General features: G+C 57.2%; 5 protein-coding genes across 5 annotated transcripts; 4 read left to right on the top strand and 1 right to left on the bottom strand.

Moving 5' to 3' along the window:
- Nucleotides 1-419: 419 nt before the first annotated feature.
- On the top strand, nt 420-1,243 carry TRAVEDRAFT_33098 (cytosolic large ribosomal subunit protein; the record flags this gene model as incomplete). The annotated part of the gene is made up of 6 exons (XM_008033768.1): nt 420-479; nt 536-763; nt 818-952; nt 1,009-1,085; nt 1,145-1,172; nt 1,229-1,243. 6 exons carry the CDS (start codon nt 420-422, stop codon nt 1,241-1,243), a joined length of 543 nt encoding a protein of 180 aa, XP_008031959.1.
- A 1,047-nt stretch (nt 1,244-2,290) lies between these two features.
- On the top strand, nt 2,291-6,855 carry TRAVEDRAFT_68143 (uncharacterized protein; the record flags this gene model as incomplete). The annotated part of the gene is made up of 5 exons (XM_008034631.1): nt 2,291-2,546; nt 2,787-3,135; nt 3,196-4,014; nt 4,076-4,655; nt 4,712-6,855. The coding sequence occupies 5 exons, from the start codon at nt 2,291-2,293 to the stop codon at nt 6,371-6,373; spliced, it is 3,666 nt and encodes a 1,221-aa protein (XP_008032822.1). The 3' UTR covers nt 6,374-6,855.
- An 87-nt stretch (nt 6,856-6,942) lies between these two features.
- TRAVEDRAFT_55262 (uncharacterized protein) lies at nt 6,943-8,189 on the top strand (the record flags this gene model as incomplete). The annotated part of the gene is made up of 4 exons (XM_008034176.1): nt 6,943-6,962; nt 7,283-7,415; nt 7,466-7,639; nt 7,696-8,189. The coding sequence occupies 4 exons, from the start codon at nt 6,943-6,945 to the stop codon at nt 8,086-8,088; spliced, it is 720 nt and encodes a 239-aa protein (XP_008032367.1). The 3' UTR covers nt 8,089-8,189.
- Nucleotides 8,190-8,556: 367 nt separating this feature from the next.
- TRAVEDRAFT_16427 (MFS polyamine transporter) lies at nt 8,557-10,885 on the bottom strand (the record flags this gene model as incomplete). The annotated part of the gene is made up of 13 exons (XM_008033546.1): nt 8,557-8,623; nt 8,684-8,822; nt 8,888-8,978; nt 9,045-9,139; nt 9,195-9,296; nt 9,355-9,444; nt 9,502-9,623; nt 9,671-9,788; nt 9,847-10,057; nt 10,112-10,203; nt 10,262-10,345; nt 10,402-10,574; nt 10,626-10,885. The coding sequence occupies 13 exons, from the start codon at nt 10,883-10,885 to the stop codon at nt 8,557-8,559; spliced, it is 1,644 nt and encodes a 547-aa protein (XP_008031737.1).
- Nucleotides 10,886-11,163: 278 nt separating this feature from the next.
- On the top strand, nt 11,164-14,274 carry TRAVEDRAFT_138946 (uncharacterized protein). Its single transcript, XM_008034630.1, has 10 exons — nt 11,164-11,208; nt 11,262-11,322; nt 11,378-11,452; nt 11,510-11,604; nt 11,663-11,782; nt 11,833-12,078; nt 12,137-12,545; nt 12,599-13,268; nt 13,322-13,743; nt 13,797-14,274. Exons 1-7 carry the CDS (start codon nt 11,206-11,208, stop codon nt 12,152-12,154), a joined length of 618 nt encoding a protein of 205 aa, XP_008032821.1. The 5' UTR covers nt 11,164-11,205; the 3' UTR covers nt 12,155-12,545; nt 12,599-13,268; nt 13,322-13,743; nt 13,797-14,274.
- The last annotated feature ends 148 nt before the right edge of the window (nt 14,275-14,422 follow it).

Raw genomic sequence — 14,422 nt, 5'->3', positions numbered from 1 at the left:
TTTGCCGGGGTTAGACGCCGCTAACTGTTTGTCCCCCCTGGAGGGAGCCGGTCTGGTATAACACGCGAACGAGGCTTTAGTGTGCCCGCCTGAGTGTTCCCGGCTTGGGGGACCCCCCGAGCGGAGCGAGGGAGGGGAGGGAACACGAATGGCGGGTCCTCTTCGCGCAAAAAACGCTAAGTCCAGACTTTAAGCGCCCTTCCCAATCGGGGAGGTTCTCTACTATTTCCTCAAACAAATCTCGATGGTGCGACGTCATTCTCTGAGACGGCCGACCAGCCCGTGGATGATCGTGAGTGAGATCGGGATCTGCAACTTTTTGGACGGACCTGCGCGTCTGACGCCCGACGCCCTCCGTCTCGCTCGTCTGCACATCCTTGCTGCCACTCTCAGACCACTACCCCCAACCCGCCGTAAATATGCGCCCATTGACAGAGGAAGAGAGCAAGGCTGTCTTTGCAAAACTAGCAAATTACATCGTGCGCGTACTTCCTCAGCCCGCCTCACTCAAATACCTAATTCTCCTTCGGCTCAGGGCAAAAACCTCGTACATCTCATTGACAGAGAAGATGAACCCCACTGCTTTCGGCTCCAGAAGGACCGCGTGTTCTATGTCTCCGAGTCGTCCATGAAGCTGGCCATCTCTGTTGCAAGACCAAATCTCGTGAGCCTGGGCACATGTTTCGGCAAATTCTCGAAGAGCGGCAAGTTCAAACTCCACGTCACTGCCGTGGACTACCTTGCGCAATACGCGAAGTACAAGGTGTGTTATTATTTTCAGCTGGATTGAGAGCGTGATTTACGAGGGCGTTTGCAGGTGTGGATCAAGCCTAATGGCGAGATGCCCTTCCTGTACGGCAATCACGTTTTGAAGGCCCACCTTGGCCGGATAACGGAAGACACCCCCGAACATCAGGGAGTTGTTGTCTTCAGTATGAATGACATACCACTGGTATGTGCAACTGTGGGTTGTCCACACTCGGTTTGCTTACGAAGATGCTCCCACAGGGTTTCGGTGTGACTGCAAGGTCCACAGTGGATACCCGGAAACTCGACCCTACGTCAATCATTGTTTTCCACCAATCGTGAGTTCACTTCCCCCTACGTCTGTCATAAACCAATGGCCTCAATAACCTTTGCCTAGTGATGTTGGGGAGTACCTTCGTGACGAGGTAAGCTCGGCGGCAGGTTCTTTGGTCGCATGCGCTAACGTTTTCTGTACGTCCAGGAAACACTCTTCTAGTAGAGTACCCTTTCGGTCGAAGGTGCCTGGCAAAAGGAGACGACTTGACGCGGATACGAAGTGCTCGGCCGCGATCAGGGCTCGCCAGACGTGCCTGCGTTGCACTGGAGAGGTTCTCATCGTGCTGATTGTCTTTAGGTTACTCGGATGGCTCTCCTGTACATGCCTTGTGTGCGGTAGATTCATATTCTCCATTCCTTCAATGCTGCCGGGACCAATCTCGTCATTTGAGTACTTCCTCAGGCACGGACGATTGCTATTCTCACCGCACAGTGGTGACTATTCACGCGTGCACTTCTAGGCTTGGGCTATGCTTGTGGGTGTCAATCTCGACCCGGCTCCCCCTACATCTCACACCGCTCCCTGGCACTTACAGGCACACTGTCGCAAGCTCCCGCCGTCCATGCGTCGTGCTCCATCCACGTATCTTGAATGAACGCAGACCTTGCTACATGGCCAATGGAGAGCTCAGTGCACTTACAGATATCGCCCTGAGGTTCAAAGGCTTGGGCTGCTCAACCAGGCTCTCACTCTTATCGTCCCTATCGATTATCCCACAGCCACTTCAGGCCTAGGCCTAGGCATGAGAGGAAGTGCGTTGGCGTTGAATAAGAGAGGCTGCTTGCTTCGTAACTTCGAGGATACGCCGACGGATCAGAATGAAGTAATTTCACTCTATTCATCGCGTGTAGAGTGGCCATACCACGGTGACTTCATTCCGAGACTTTGCTGGCCTCGCAGGTCTACGACACCTGCTTGAGCTCTTGGCGAGGTGGAACATGCAGCGTCAGGTCTAGGCTGGTTGCGCACCAACTGTTCGTCCGTGGTTCTTATGGGGGTGTGCCGTGGGGAAAGGAGTCGGCAGGCCCATGGGGTTCGCTGGAAGAATTTTGATGATGGGACACATAAGGCTGACGTAATGCTAGATAGTCGGACAGACGGGACGGGAGGGGCGTAGAGAAATGGGCGCTCGAAGGCTAAGTTGCTCTCGTCTTCCTCCCTGTGCGTCGGCGACGCCGCTCTCTCTCGCGCTCGAGCCTTGCGCTCATGGACGGTCCTTATGCCTTCGCCACCCTCGTAACTTCAGATCACTATCTTCCCGGTGCTCTCGCTGTTGCCGCGGCAATCAAGGACCTTCACGCGTCTCCCGCCGCCTCTCTAGAGGTTGCTTTCCAAACAGTATGTTTGGTCACTCCGGAGACCGTCGACGTGTCCTCTATAAAGCTCCTGCGACGGGCCTTTGATTTGGTCATTGGCGTGGAGGTTATAGAGGATGAAGGTGGCACAGGGCTACAGCTGCTCGGTAAGTCTTGCAAACTCTGGCTGCGCTCGAAAGTCAAATTTCAACGCGTTTTCTGGGGGCGCGTATGCACTGGATGTTCACTGTGCTGCGTACGAGCGTCGGATGTGGGTTGATCGTATCGCTCATACAAGACGGGATGAACGCCCCTTGTGCAATTGAGCGGCGCATTCAACCACTTGCTCATTCCTCATTATGTCCAATCAATTTCCTCATTTGCTCATTATATGCGTCGCATCTTAGGTCGCCCGGACCTCAGCCAGGTCCTTACCAAGTTGCACGTATTTCGGTTGACTCAATTCGCCAAAATCGTCTTCCTCGACGCGGACGTTCTCCCGATACGGGCGCTATCGCATCTGTTCACTATCCCCCATGAATTCGCAGCTGTACCCGATGTTGGCTGGCCGGATATCTTCAACTCAGGCGTCATGGTCCTCACGCCTGGGGAGGATAAGTTCGAGGAACTTAGGGAGCTGCTCAAGACGAAAGGCACTTGGGACGGCGGCGACCAAGGCCTACTCAACGAATGGAGAGGTGGGAACTGGCATAGGCTCAGCTTTACGTATAACACTACGCCTACCGCTGCTTACACGTGAGTGTTTCATTATTGCCAGTCTCCTGACCGGACAGCTGAACCAACGAACGTCATTAGCTACGCGCCTGCCTACGAGCGTTTCGGGTCGGAGATATCTGCCATTCACTTCATTGGACCCAACAAGCCATGGGTATCCATCTCGTATCGCCCACCGGGAACGAAGTATGGCCAATCCTCCTCGAACACCGTCCTGGATCCGAAGGCTCCCGCATACAATTACGACTCGCTCGTCGACCGCTGGTTCGACGTGTATGACAGGCACTACCGTTCCGAAGAGTCTGCTCAGCATGCCGACTTCGAGTTCTCCCGATACGACTCTGCCTGGGACTTTGGATCAGGCTTTGACGCAGAGATGGCGCGTCCCCCTCCGGGGCCGCCCCCTGGCGGTGCACTCGGTTTGGACGACTTGCGCAAGATCGCTGTCGAGGGGATCAATGGCTACAACGCCTCCGCACAACAGCCACAGTGGCCATCCATTGGCGAGTATCGATCGATGCCGCTGGAGGGCCGTGTGGACTTGATGCGTCCGCGCAAGGAGCCTCCGCCTGCACAGGAGAAAGGTGGGGAGGAAGGTGGGCATGACCAGGGTGGGGACCAGGGCGGGGATCAGAATCTGACGCCAAAGCAGGCGTTCCGGGTTCTTGAAGGTGGCGAACTCCCCAGGATGGAGACGCTGCCTACACCTCTCCCGAGCGAGGTACCCGGAGCACCGTATCACGGCCCCCTTTCTCTGCCGCCCTCCGGAGCCTCAACGCCGTACCAGTACCCACAGCCCGGGCAGGACCAGTCGCACTTGCCGCAGCATTATCCTCAACTACAGACATACGATGATACCGAATGGCAGGACTCCGACTTCCAGCATAGCTACCTCCAGCAGTACGGTGCAACGCCGCAGGATCCCTCCTACTTCCAACTTGTAGCTGGCATTCCGGGGCAGCCTGGAGCGATGCCGGGACATTGGTCACCGCAAGGCGATCGGCGATTCTGGTCGCAGACCGCTCAGCAGCACCGCCGAGAAAGCGAGCAGTCTGACGCTGACGACCAAGACGACTCCACACCGTGGCAGCCGTCGTGGAAAGCGCAAGACTCTGGGCGACCTCGCGGGTCCTCACTCCAGAGTGAGCGTGGTCATCACCACCATCATCACCACCACCGCTCCCAAGGCGAGCCTCAACAACATCCGCCTTCGGAGCGTCTGCCTCACGTCCACCATCGAGATGCACCGCGACAGAGTGGGCAGCAGAGCCCCTCCGTCTTCCCTCACCACATCAACACCCGTGTCGGTCATCAGTCTCCTCGAGGCGTTCACTCACCTAGGGGTCACCGGTCACCTAAGGGTCACCACTCCCCCCGGGGTCACCACACTCCCCCGCAAACCCGCCATTCCCCGCCTTTGCCCGTTCATCAACCCGGCCCACAACAAGCCCACCACTCTCATCCTCTTCACCAGCCTGCGCATCAGCAACAGCACCAGCACCAGCCCTCGCACCAGCATCATGATCAACCTCATCCACCCCGTCCTGTCTCACCGCCAAAAGTAGCCTGGAACCCTGCCATCGAACCTCCTCCGAAGACACCTCCCCCTACTTCTGCTTTCCCATTGGACACATATTTCCCTAATGTGTGGGACCAGGCGCCGAGCCAGGAGCACGATGCGACCCATCAGTCGTTCCCTCCCCACCTGGTTAGCCACCAGTCCGAGACCTTCTTCAACCCCCCGCCTCCGGCCGAGATACCAGAACAGCTGCTTCGCGAGGGCCAATACTCCAACGTGATCGGCCGCCCAGCAGAGAGCTCGCCTGGGTCTCCCTCCGCCCACCCCGCGCCTGACCCTACCAAGCTCCATGCGATTTTCCCCTGGGAGGAGAAGCCGAGACCGATGCCTCGCCGTGTGTTCCCGATATCGGACTCGCCGCCCCCTATTGCGAACTTCGTGGAGGAGCCTCGCCCTGTGAGACAGCCTCCCAGACCACGCGTGGCATCACAGTCACACGTCCCCCCTCCGTCTGCCGGCCTCCCCTTGAATCTCAACCTCGCCTACCAAAACGCATGGGACACTGTGCCTAGCATCCAGCACTACGCCACGAAGCTTGTACGCCCGCATCATTCCATTCACCAACCGCCGCCCCCAGATCACGATGTGGGCTGGCGGAAGTGGGATGAGGAGCGCGAACGCGTGTACCAGGAGAAACAGGATGCGAGCAGCATGGACGGTGATGACGAAGACGAAGGGGATGATGACGACGACGACGCCCACGAGCAGACTTCGCGCTGGGATAGCGAGAGTAGCAAGGACCGTACCCAGGCCCGCCGCCCGCGTGCTGGCAGCTCTGCGTCCACTTCGTCCGTTCAAGGGAAGAAATACCATGGCCGTGGTATTCAAACGGATCAGATCGAGACGCGCAGCATGGGTGTACAGGTCAATGTATGGGCAGAGAGCGTGGCAGCTGCGACGCAGAAGCTCGAGGACCCAAAGCCCAGTCGCGGAGTCGGAACGTCGACTAGGCAACGAACTCAGCCCCCATCTGGCATAGGGCTACTTCCTCCGGTCACGATGCGCGAATTCAAGCGCGATCCCGACCAGATGGGAGTTGCGTCTACCCCAGCTGTGACCCAGCCGATGATGGGCGTAATGCCCTTCCCGTCGAGCGCCTCCCCTACGGGGATCAGGTCGCCCCAGTTCCTGGGCTCGCCCCGGACGTATACGCCCCCAAGGGCTGCGAGCCCACTCCGTATCCCCTCTCCCCCGAAGATCGCGTCTCCGAAGCCCCACACGCCTCCAAAAGTCTCTTCGCCGAAGGGACCGCACTCGCCGAAGTCGACGATGGTTCCGCGTCGCCTGTCGGCCGCCCAGATGCCGACCAGCAGACTTGCCGGGTCGCCCAAGCCCGCCTCGCCCAAGCCGGGATCGCCTGTCGTCGGTCTGTCGGTCGCTACCTCTCCGCGCCAGTCCCCGAAGCTCACGCGGCTCACTGCTCCGTTCAACTCCTCGCCGCCGCTTCACCGGTCGTCCTCGAACGACACAGTCGTAGCCTCTTCTCCTTCCACCCAAGGGCCTGTGGAGACACCGGAGGGCACCCCAGTGTTGGGCACGATCCCCCTGCGCAAGGGTGGCCGGGTGTGGGATCCCGCGCGCGGCGTGGACGTGTTCAAGCGCTCCTCGGAGGAGGTGCTGGCACGGTTCCTGCGCACCGGCTCCTTCGACGAGGACGAAGTGCAGCGGCGCCATGTCTGATCACGGACGCCTCCTTCGACCCATGTGCATGTTCCCCTCTCCCCCTGCAATTCTTTTCTTCCTGTTTGTAGTTGTTAGATGTTGTCTGTCTCATTATTGCCTTTCGGTTTCCCGCGCTTTCAGTCTCTCTCTCCCATCATGCATCTCTCTCTCCCCATCTGCAAGTCCATCCGTCCTACTCGCCCCGACCCCTCCTCCATCACGAAGTCTCCCCGTCCTATATAATGCCATCCCCCCTCTCCGAACTCGCCACGCACGTCGTTTCCCGGTTCCCTACGTTCGTTCATTCATTTCTCGCGATCGCATGCATACCTCCATTCGTGCACATACCCCCATTCCGTTCACTTGCCAGGTTCGATTTGTCATCGCCGTCCATTCTTTCCTAGATAGTATTTGCCACGGACAGTAGTCGTAGGTTTCCTAGGAGCACGGAAGGGCCGCGCGTTAGCTGGGATCACTTGCAATTCCATCCTCAATCTCCCTACACGCCCAGACCGCGTCGTCATTCAGAGTGCCTCATACGCACGCCTTGGCGCGCGCACACGACGCGCAGTGAACGCGTCCGATCGATGACGTCACGCGTCAGACGGTGGCTTCGAGTGACGATATGGGCGCCAAATAGCGTTGATTGACGTGAGCGGTGTGAATGACGTCGCCCGCCATAGCTCGCTCCAGCGCCACCTCTTGACAGTCACCGTATATAAGGAGCTCGGCGGGGACGATGGACGAACCACCAACTCATCAATCTCACGAGCTCTCTGACGATCTACCAAACGCAAACCCTCCACTTTACCAACACCACCCACCCCAACCACATCCAACATGTCCAACGCTACCCTCCCCGCCGGCCAGTGCGTACACGGTCCAACATATACCGGCACGCGACCATATGCTGACCATTATACTCAGGAGCGACGCTCGCTTTGCGACCAACGCTGCTCTCGCTGAGACTGAGGCGACCACCGTGAACCTCTCCAAGGAGGTCCAGTCGAACGCGAACCAGCTCCACAACGCAGCATTCGATGCCGCCACATCCGCTCAGGTACGTCATGCGCATACACCTCAATCAGCAAGCTCTGACAATCATTACAGATCAAGGAGCCCCTTTCTGGCTCTGCAGTGAACCAGCTTGAGGAAGGCCTCGCACACAAGACGGACGCAGCTGCTTCACAAGGCGCTGTTGATGTCGAGGCCGCCAAGGCCACTGCTACCGGCTACGTCGAGCAGGCGAAGAACCTCGCCAGCGGCGCATTTGCTACGGCACAGGTGTGTACCCTTCATTCTCGTCCCTCGGATGATCTTACTCACCTTGCTACTTCCAGTCGTACGTGCCCAGCACCACTACCACGAGCAACGCAGCGAGCGGTGTTTCCTCCACCGTTCAGTCCGCTGTCGCAACCGGCCAACAATACCTCGCGTCCGCGCAGGAAGCTGCCAAGCCGTATGTCGCGTCCGCGATCGCCACCGCGAAGCCCTACGTCGACTCGGCAGCGGCCACTGCGAAGCCCTACGTTGACCAGGCCTCTGCCGCCGCACAACCACATATCGAGAAGGCGAAGAGCGTTCTCCCCGGGGTTTCCTCCACGGAGCCCGCCGCAACGAAACCCCCTGCGCCTTCCGCCACCACGGCACCTCTCGAGTCTGGCCCCCACGTTGTCGGCGGACCGTATCCTGCGACGACGACGGGCCAGTCGACGAAGGTCGCGGAGTTGTAGATGCATATACCCGGATTTATTGTCTCCCCCGCCTGCAGGCACGATTGTATGATTATTTCGGGCGCATTACTGTAGTTTAGGATGTAATCAATACGAATCTTGTGACACCACCTCTGTCCGAGTCTCGGATATCGCACCCACAAGAGTGGGAAATATGTCTAGCAGGCGCATGAAGCTTCAAGCAGGGCTGTGCCTGTGGAGTTGCTTATCGGTAACGAGCCCGACGAGCTCGTCTTGTTCTCCGTATGGTAGCTTTTTGTGTTGTTGTGACCTGTGCTACCTCGCGACGCGCCACTCATGTGTATACATAAGGTCCCGCGCGAAATCGAATACACCTCAGCCCATCGCACTCGGGCAAACGCACTCGCTCCTTCCTCCTACACGCTCCATTACCCTGCACTAATACTGATTATACAGATTTGTAGCGTAGACGGTTTCTCCCTACAGCTCCGAGTCCCCAAACGGCCATCACTGCTTTCGCGCATGCGCGCTCATGCTCCGGATCTTCTTGCCGTACCGCCAGAACACCCACATCCTACATGCTTGTCAGTGAGCCACTCGTCTCCGCAGTATCATCACGTCAAACAGCACTCACGCGGGGCACCCGACGGCGACGGCGAACGCGGCGAGGATCGTGTTCCCCTTGCCGTATCCGAGGGCGGCGAACATCGCGGGCGCGAAGAGCGGGAAGCCGAAGCCCGCGAGGGACCGGAAGAACGAGACCGCGGCGAGCGCTGTGGGAGGCGTCGTCGAGGTGAGTGAGGGGATTGACGCGAAGTCAAGGGTGAGGATGACGCACCTGAGGCGGCGTACATGGTGAATGAGTCAATGACATAAGACGTCATACCCTGAAAGATGAGCACCATGCCCGCGCCGATGCAGAAGAAGCCCTGTCATGGAGGGCGAGTATCAGCACGGGCGGCGATGGATGGGGATGAGGCAATTGTGCTGCTTACGATGTCGGGGACGATCCAGTGGACGTGCTCTTGTGCGCCCCAACCGGAAATCAGGAGACCCGCGGGGATGAGGAGGGTCCCCGGCATCACCGTGGCTAACCGTGCGCATGTGAGCAAGACTGACAGGAACTGCGGAGTGAACAGGCCTACGGAGACGGAACTCGGGCTCGCCCTTGTCGTTGTTGCGCTTCTTGAGCGCGACGTACACCTTGTCGAGAGCCCGCGCGTTGAGTTGTGATGAGATATATAGGCCTGCGTGATAAGCTTGTCAACGACTGAGCACCAGCGACAGCTGTGCGGTAGTACGTACCGAGGCCGAGCGCGATGTAGTGCAGCCCGACGTGGCCTGGGCTTTCGTGGTATATGTTGGTGTAGATGGGAGGGATTATCGTGATCACCACTGTAGCGCGTCGTGCATGAGTAAAGACACAGTAGAGATATCCGAAGTGCGGCTCACTGTAGATAACGCCGTAGATGAAAGCGAGGTAGAGGGAGATGAGCTGGATGATGGGCTCTTTGGCGAAGAGCATGAAAGGGCGGAAGAGGGAACGGACGACAAAGTCCGTGTTGAAGCTGCAACTATAGTAAGCACGGCGAAGTCAGATGAAAGGTACGTGTACACTCACCTTGTTGGCTGACCCGGCTTCTCGAACGTCGTCCGTACCTCCCTCACAGGCCCCTTCTCGGCATCCATCTGCTTGCGGATCTTCTTCGCCTTTCTCCGAAGCAAAACTGGGGCATATGCTGCACGAATCGGCTGTCAGCACCCAGGCGCGGAGAAGGAAAGACGAAGTTGACTGACTCTCAGGCAGCGCGAAGAAGGATATAACCTCTATGATGCCCGCCGCAATACTCGTAGACCAGAACACCCAGCGCCACGTCGACCGCTCAGCGATCCAACCACCCGCCACAGGTCCTATGGCGGGTCCGAGCAGGGGCGCGAGTGAGTACACGGCTATAGCTTTGCCACGCTCTTCTGGGCTCCACATGTCGCCCAGGACGGCGCCACCACACTAAGCGGGTCATTAGCCAATAAGCGGCGCACGATATCCGCAAGAGATACATACTGCCAGGGGAGCGCTCCCTCCGAAGCCCGAGAGGAAGCGGAAGACCATGATTTGTGCTTCGCTCTGCGCAAATCCACATGCCAAATTCCACACTTTGAGTCAATGTCAGGACATCCGGTAACCTTGGACGAAAAGCTGATGTTGGCGCACCAAAGAAGAACATGTTTGCGCTCTGGAGCACTCTCGCCCTACCGAAGTTTTCAGATAGTGGTCCGAGGATCAAGGGTCCAAAGGCTATCCGACAACGCGACATCAGGATAAACGTCCTTCAAGTACACCAAATGCCTGACCGTATGCGAGAACGAATATTGATATGGTGAGGTTGCCTTCAAAGCTGTGGTGGATATTGAACGACTCCGCAACATGGCTTGCAGCCGGAGCTACCATGGAGGAGGCGATTGGCGAGATGAAGGTGAACGAAGACACAGTCAAGGCTACCGCCCATTTGCGCTTCGGGGACCACCTACATGCGAGTGTAAGCCGGCATACATGAAGAAGGATCATTAAAACGTACGTGCGTGGGTTTTCTGGATCATCGGGACCATCCCATCCGACCACAATATCGTTGTCATGTTGCTCTTTGTTCTCTGCTTCTGCCGCAGAAGACTTCGTTTCTTCTTCCGGGGCCGGGTTTTTCTGAGAGGATATAGTCGGCGTGTCGCTGGAGCGCGGTGTGTCGACTCGTTGAAAGGGTTCAAGACCCACCCCGGGAGTGGCACCCGTAGGATCCTGAACGGACGTCGTAGAGCTTTGAGCCTGAGGAGTGTGGGCCATTCTCATGAGAGGTACCTATGCACTCCATGCCTGCCATCTGCTTTTGTAGCGGACCCACTCGGCACAAGGGCGAGGTAGAATGTGGGTCAGACAGACGTGTGTCAGAGCCAAAGCGTAAGACGGCCTGCAAGTTCGATGGGCGCTCGGAGGCGCTCGGCGGCTTCCCGCGGGGCTGGCCCAACCACAGCAACTGCCCGTTCAGGACGGCTCGATCATCACATGCTGCGGCGATGCACCGATGCTATAGATAGACGCGCATAACATCATCGCCCGTTGCGCTCTCCACCCAGCTCTCTTCGCCATCTTCCACCATCTACACCATGGTCTGTCGATTCCAGAGCGCGAGCGGCAGCGCATGCTGACCGATCAACCGTAGGACGGCTTTATGAACCTTGCGAAACAGGGCATGCAGGCCTACGAGCGGTCCCAGTGTGAGTGTGGCGCGCGATGCGTATGCGACGCGGAACCGATAATGAATTGGCACGTCTGTAGCCGACGTCTCGAAGACCGGAGGGCAGGAGTACAACTCTCCCCACCACACGACGAGCGCGACCGATCGCCCTCAGTGTGCGTAATATTTCCACACACAACGTCGCCGTTGTTAATTGGTCTTGTCTTGCGCAGTCGACGACGACGAGGTCGTGAAGACCGCCAGCCGCGAGGGCAGTGGAGACCACTCGCTCTTCTCGAGTGCGCTGGGTTTCATCAAATCTAACAAGGCGAGTTCTGACACAAAGAAGTACGACGGTTGGTTGCTTACTCTTGAGACATACACAGAGCGAGCATGAACAGCCCATCGATGAAGAGGGTGTTCAGCACGCTCACCGCAAGGCGTACGAGGAAGACTCTGCAGGCTCGCTCAGTGCAGGGTCCCTTGGCAGTGCTGCTGCGATGCAGGTATGCTGTTCGTGCAGCCACGATTTCGGAAGGCCTCATGTTTCGCGCAGGTCTTGAAGCAATTCACCTCGAGCGGTAGCAGCAGCGGCGGCGGCTCACAGACGCAGCTCATCAGTCTTGCTATGGCGGAGGCCTCCAAGCTGTTTGACAAGTCCGGTGGTACTTCCTCTGGCAATAAGCAAGACGCTGTCAACGGCGCTGCTATGACCGTCATGAAACTTTTGGTTCAATCCAAGTTCAGCGGCGGTGCGACCGGTGGCGGAAATAGCGGCGGTTTGGGCAGTCTGATGGGTTTGGTAAGTACAACTCCCACTAAGAGACCTTAAAGTGGTACTGACGTCGACGCGGCAATAGGCGTCCAAATTTATGTGAAGGGACATTACGGCCAAGGGCCCAACTTGGAAAGTGTACGATATAACCTGCTCGCGATCAGAATGCACGCCCGAGACGCTTATCGTCGTGGAGTTGGGCTGACTACCCTGTGCTATAGGATGACTTTCAATTAGTCGGCATCGTGCGAGCGCACGCCATTGTGTTCATCTACACTGTCTGCGGAATCAATATTCATTGACGTGGAAAGCGATAGAAGCGACGATAGCATTGTGAAACTAGAACATACAGGGCGACGGACATACATGTACAGCATGTAAGTAAAGCGTTGCGACGGGTATATAGCGTAAGAGAAAGCGAGAAAAAGGTGCAGGAGAGCGACGATACACACAGCGTATAACAGCGACGAATAACATATGCAAGACAAACCACTGTGACGAGGATGATTAGCTATTGCATACAGTAAGTTGTAACGGGAATGTACCTCAGAAACTTAGTAAAGCGGTGACCTCCTCGACGACATGCGGTAGCTTTTCAGGTTCCACACTGATGGAGAGCGGCTGGGATACTGGGGAGGAAGACGCCGATTCGTCTTCTGAGTCAGAGGACTCCGAATGCGAAGAGGAATACAGGGCGTATGGGCTGTGGATCGGAGAGGGAGTCGTGGCATCAAACCAGGATCCCCAGGTTACTTCCGGCGTCACGCGGTCGACGAAGTCTAGCGTTTGGTCGACCGAATCCACGCTACATTTGGAGTCATCCCACAAACGGAATGTATCGCATAGAGCGTAGTCGATTGGGGTGGTGTAGGGGAAGTCACCGCAGTCGAGGTTGAAGTCGCAGTCGGGTTGGTATACAACGGGATCCTGACCTGAGGCTGCGATGGGAGGCGGCGTGAGGGCGCAGTGCACAGACGGGGGACACGGAAGCGCGAAGATGGCTGATTCCGAGCTGGCGTGATCAAGGGATAGGGGTTGATGGGACGCTCGAGGCAGTTCGAGGGCGGCTTTAGGAAGACTGATCAGGGGAGTGCCTGGCTCTAGGACCGACTTCAAGAGGGCGTCCAAAGAATCAAGATCGGAGGGCGGCAGTCCTATGTCGAGGGGAGTCGACCAATAGTCGAAGTCGCAGTGTTCAAGAGCGACATTTGACACGGCTATAATGATATGATGAGCTTCCATCATGACAGCCCGACCTATCGATACTCACAAGGAAGAGGATTCGCGATACGTGTTGCTTCAAGGTCATCTTGAGCCGACGTCTCATCGCTGAGTACGGCGGGAACTTCGTACACAGCTGGAATTGTGTCCTTCGTAATCGATGAAGGCGAATGGCCAGAAGCGGATGGAAGCCGCTTCTCCGCTTTGCACGTGGAAAGCGACGAGAATGAGTCAGAGACGGCATGTAGACGAGGGCCAACGTATAGTCGTCTCGACTTGGATGGAGTGGCCAAGGTGCTCGAATCAGATGCGGTTCGCTTTCTCTTTCGAAGAGATGAATCGTCTTGAACCGCGCGTACGCTTGATGTTGGCGACAAAGGGGAAGCAAAGGGAGAAGGGAAGGCTGAGAATCCTGAACCGTGGTACGACCCCGAGTCCGCCGAGCTAGTACTGGAAGATATCGAATTAGTGCTGCACGGTTCAACTCATTAGTAAAGGACCGAAGCATAGTAACCAAGACTCACCGCCTACGCTTCGTTGTCCCTCGAGTGGGCCAATGGCAGTGTTCATCCTCCGTATTTCGACGTTTGCGCGACTGCCCCACGGGCGCGCGATGAAGGTGGAGAGCTGAAGAAGCGTCGGAATGTGGGGGTTGACACAAACTCGGCGAGGGGTCGGTGAGAGTTAACTCGGACATCAAGCCGTGGATGTCGTCCATGAGTTGCGAAGTGAACGTATTGCAGCTTTCGTACACCTCTGCCGAGGCATCTGCTAGCGTAGCAACTCGCATCGACACTGTATGCGCTAGGGAGAGTAGTTCGGTATCTGGGCTTGGCTGAGCGATGGCCGAGTCGATGTCGTCCAACAGGAGCCGCCAGTGCTGGTCGAAGGCGACCATGGCGTCTTCGTCCCCAACTAACGCAGATAAGAAGTCGTCTTCGGCCGAGAGTAAGCGTTCTTTCAGAGAGGCCATCGTGGTAACAATAGCGGTGAGGGAGGGAGTATGAGGAATGTGACGGATGAGGCGGTTGGGCCCCTGCGTTCAGTGATAATATCGGTAGGGCGAACAATGGGCATAAATACAGTCAAACAAAGGCATTCACATTCACACGATCTATCCCATTGTCCGCCCCTCTTGGAGGTGTGCAAA

Source organism: Trametes versicolor (assembly GCF_000271585.1).
Source record: "Trametes versicolor FP-101664 SS1 unplaced genomic scaffold TRAVEscaffold_1, whole genome shotgun sequence".
In the NCBI taxonomy this organism is placed as follows: domain Eukaryota; kingdom Fungi; phylum Basidiomycota; class Agaricomycetes; order Polyporales; family Polyporaceae; genus Trametes; species Trametes versicolor.
Note: the sequence above shows the minus strand (reverse complement) of the source record. Positions and strands in the feature narration are given on the sequence as shown.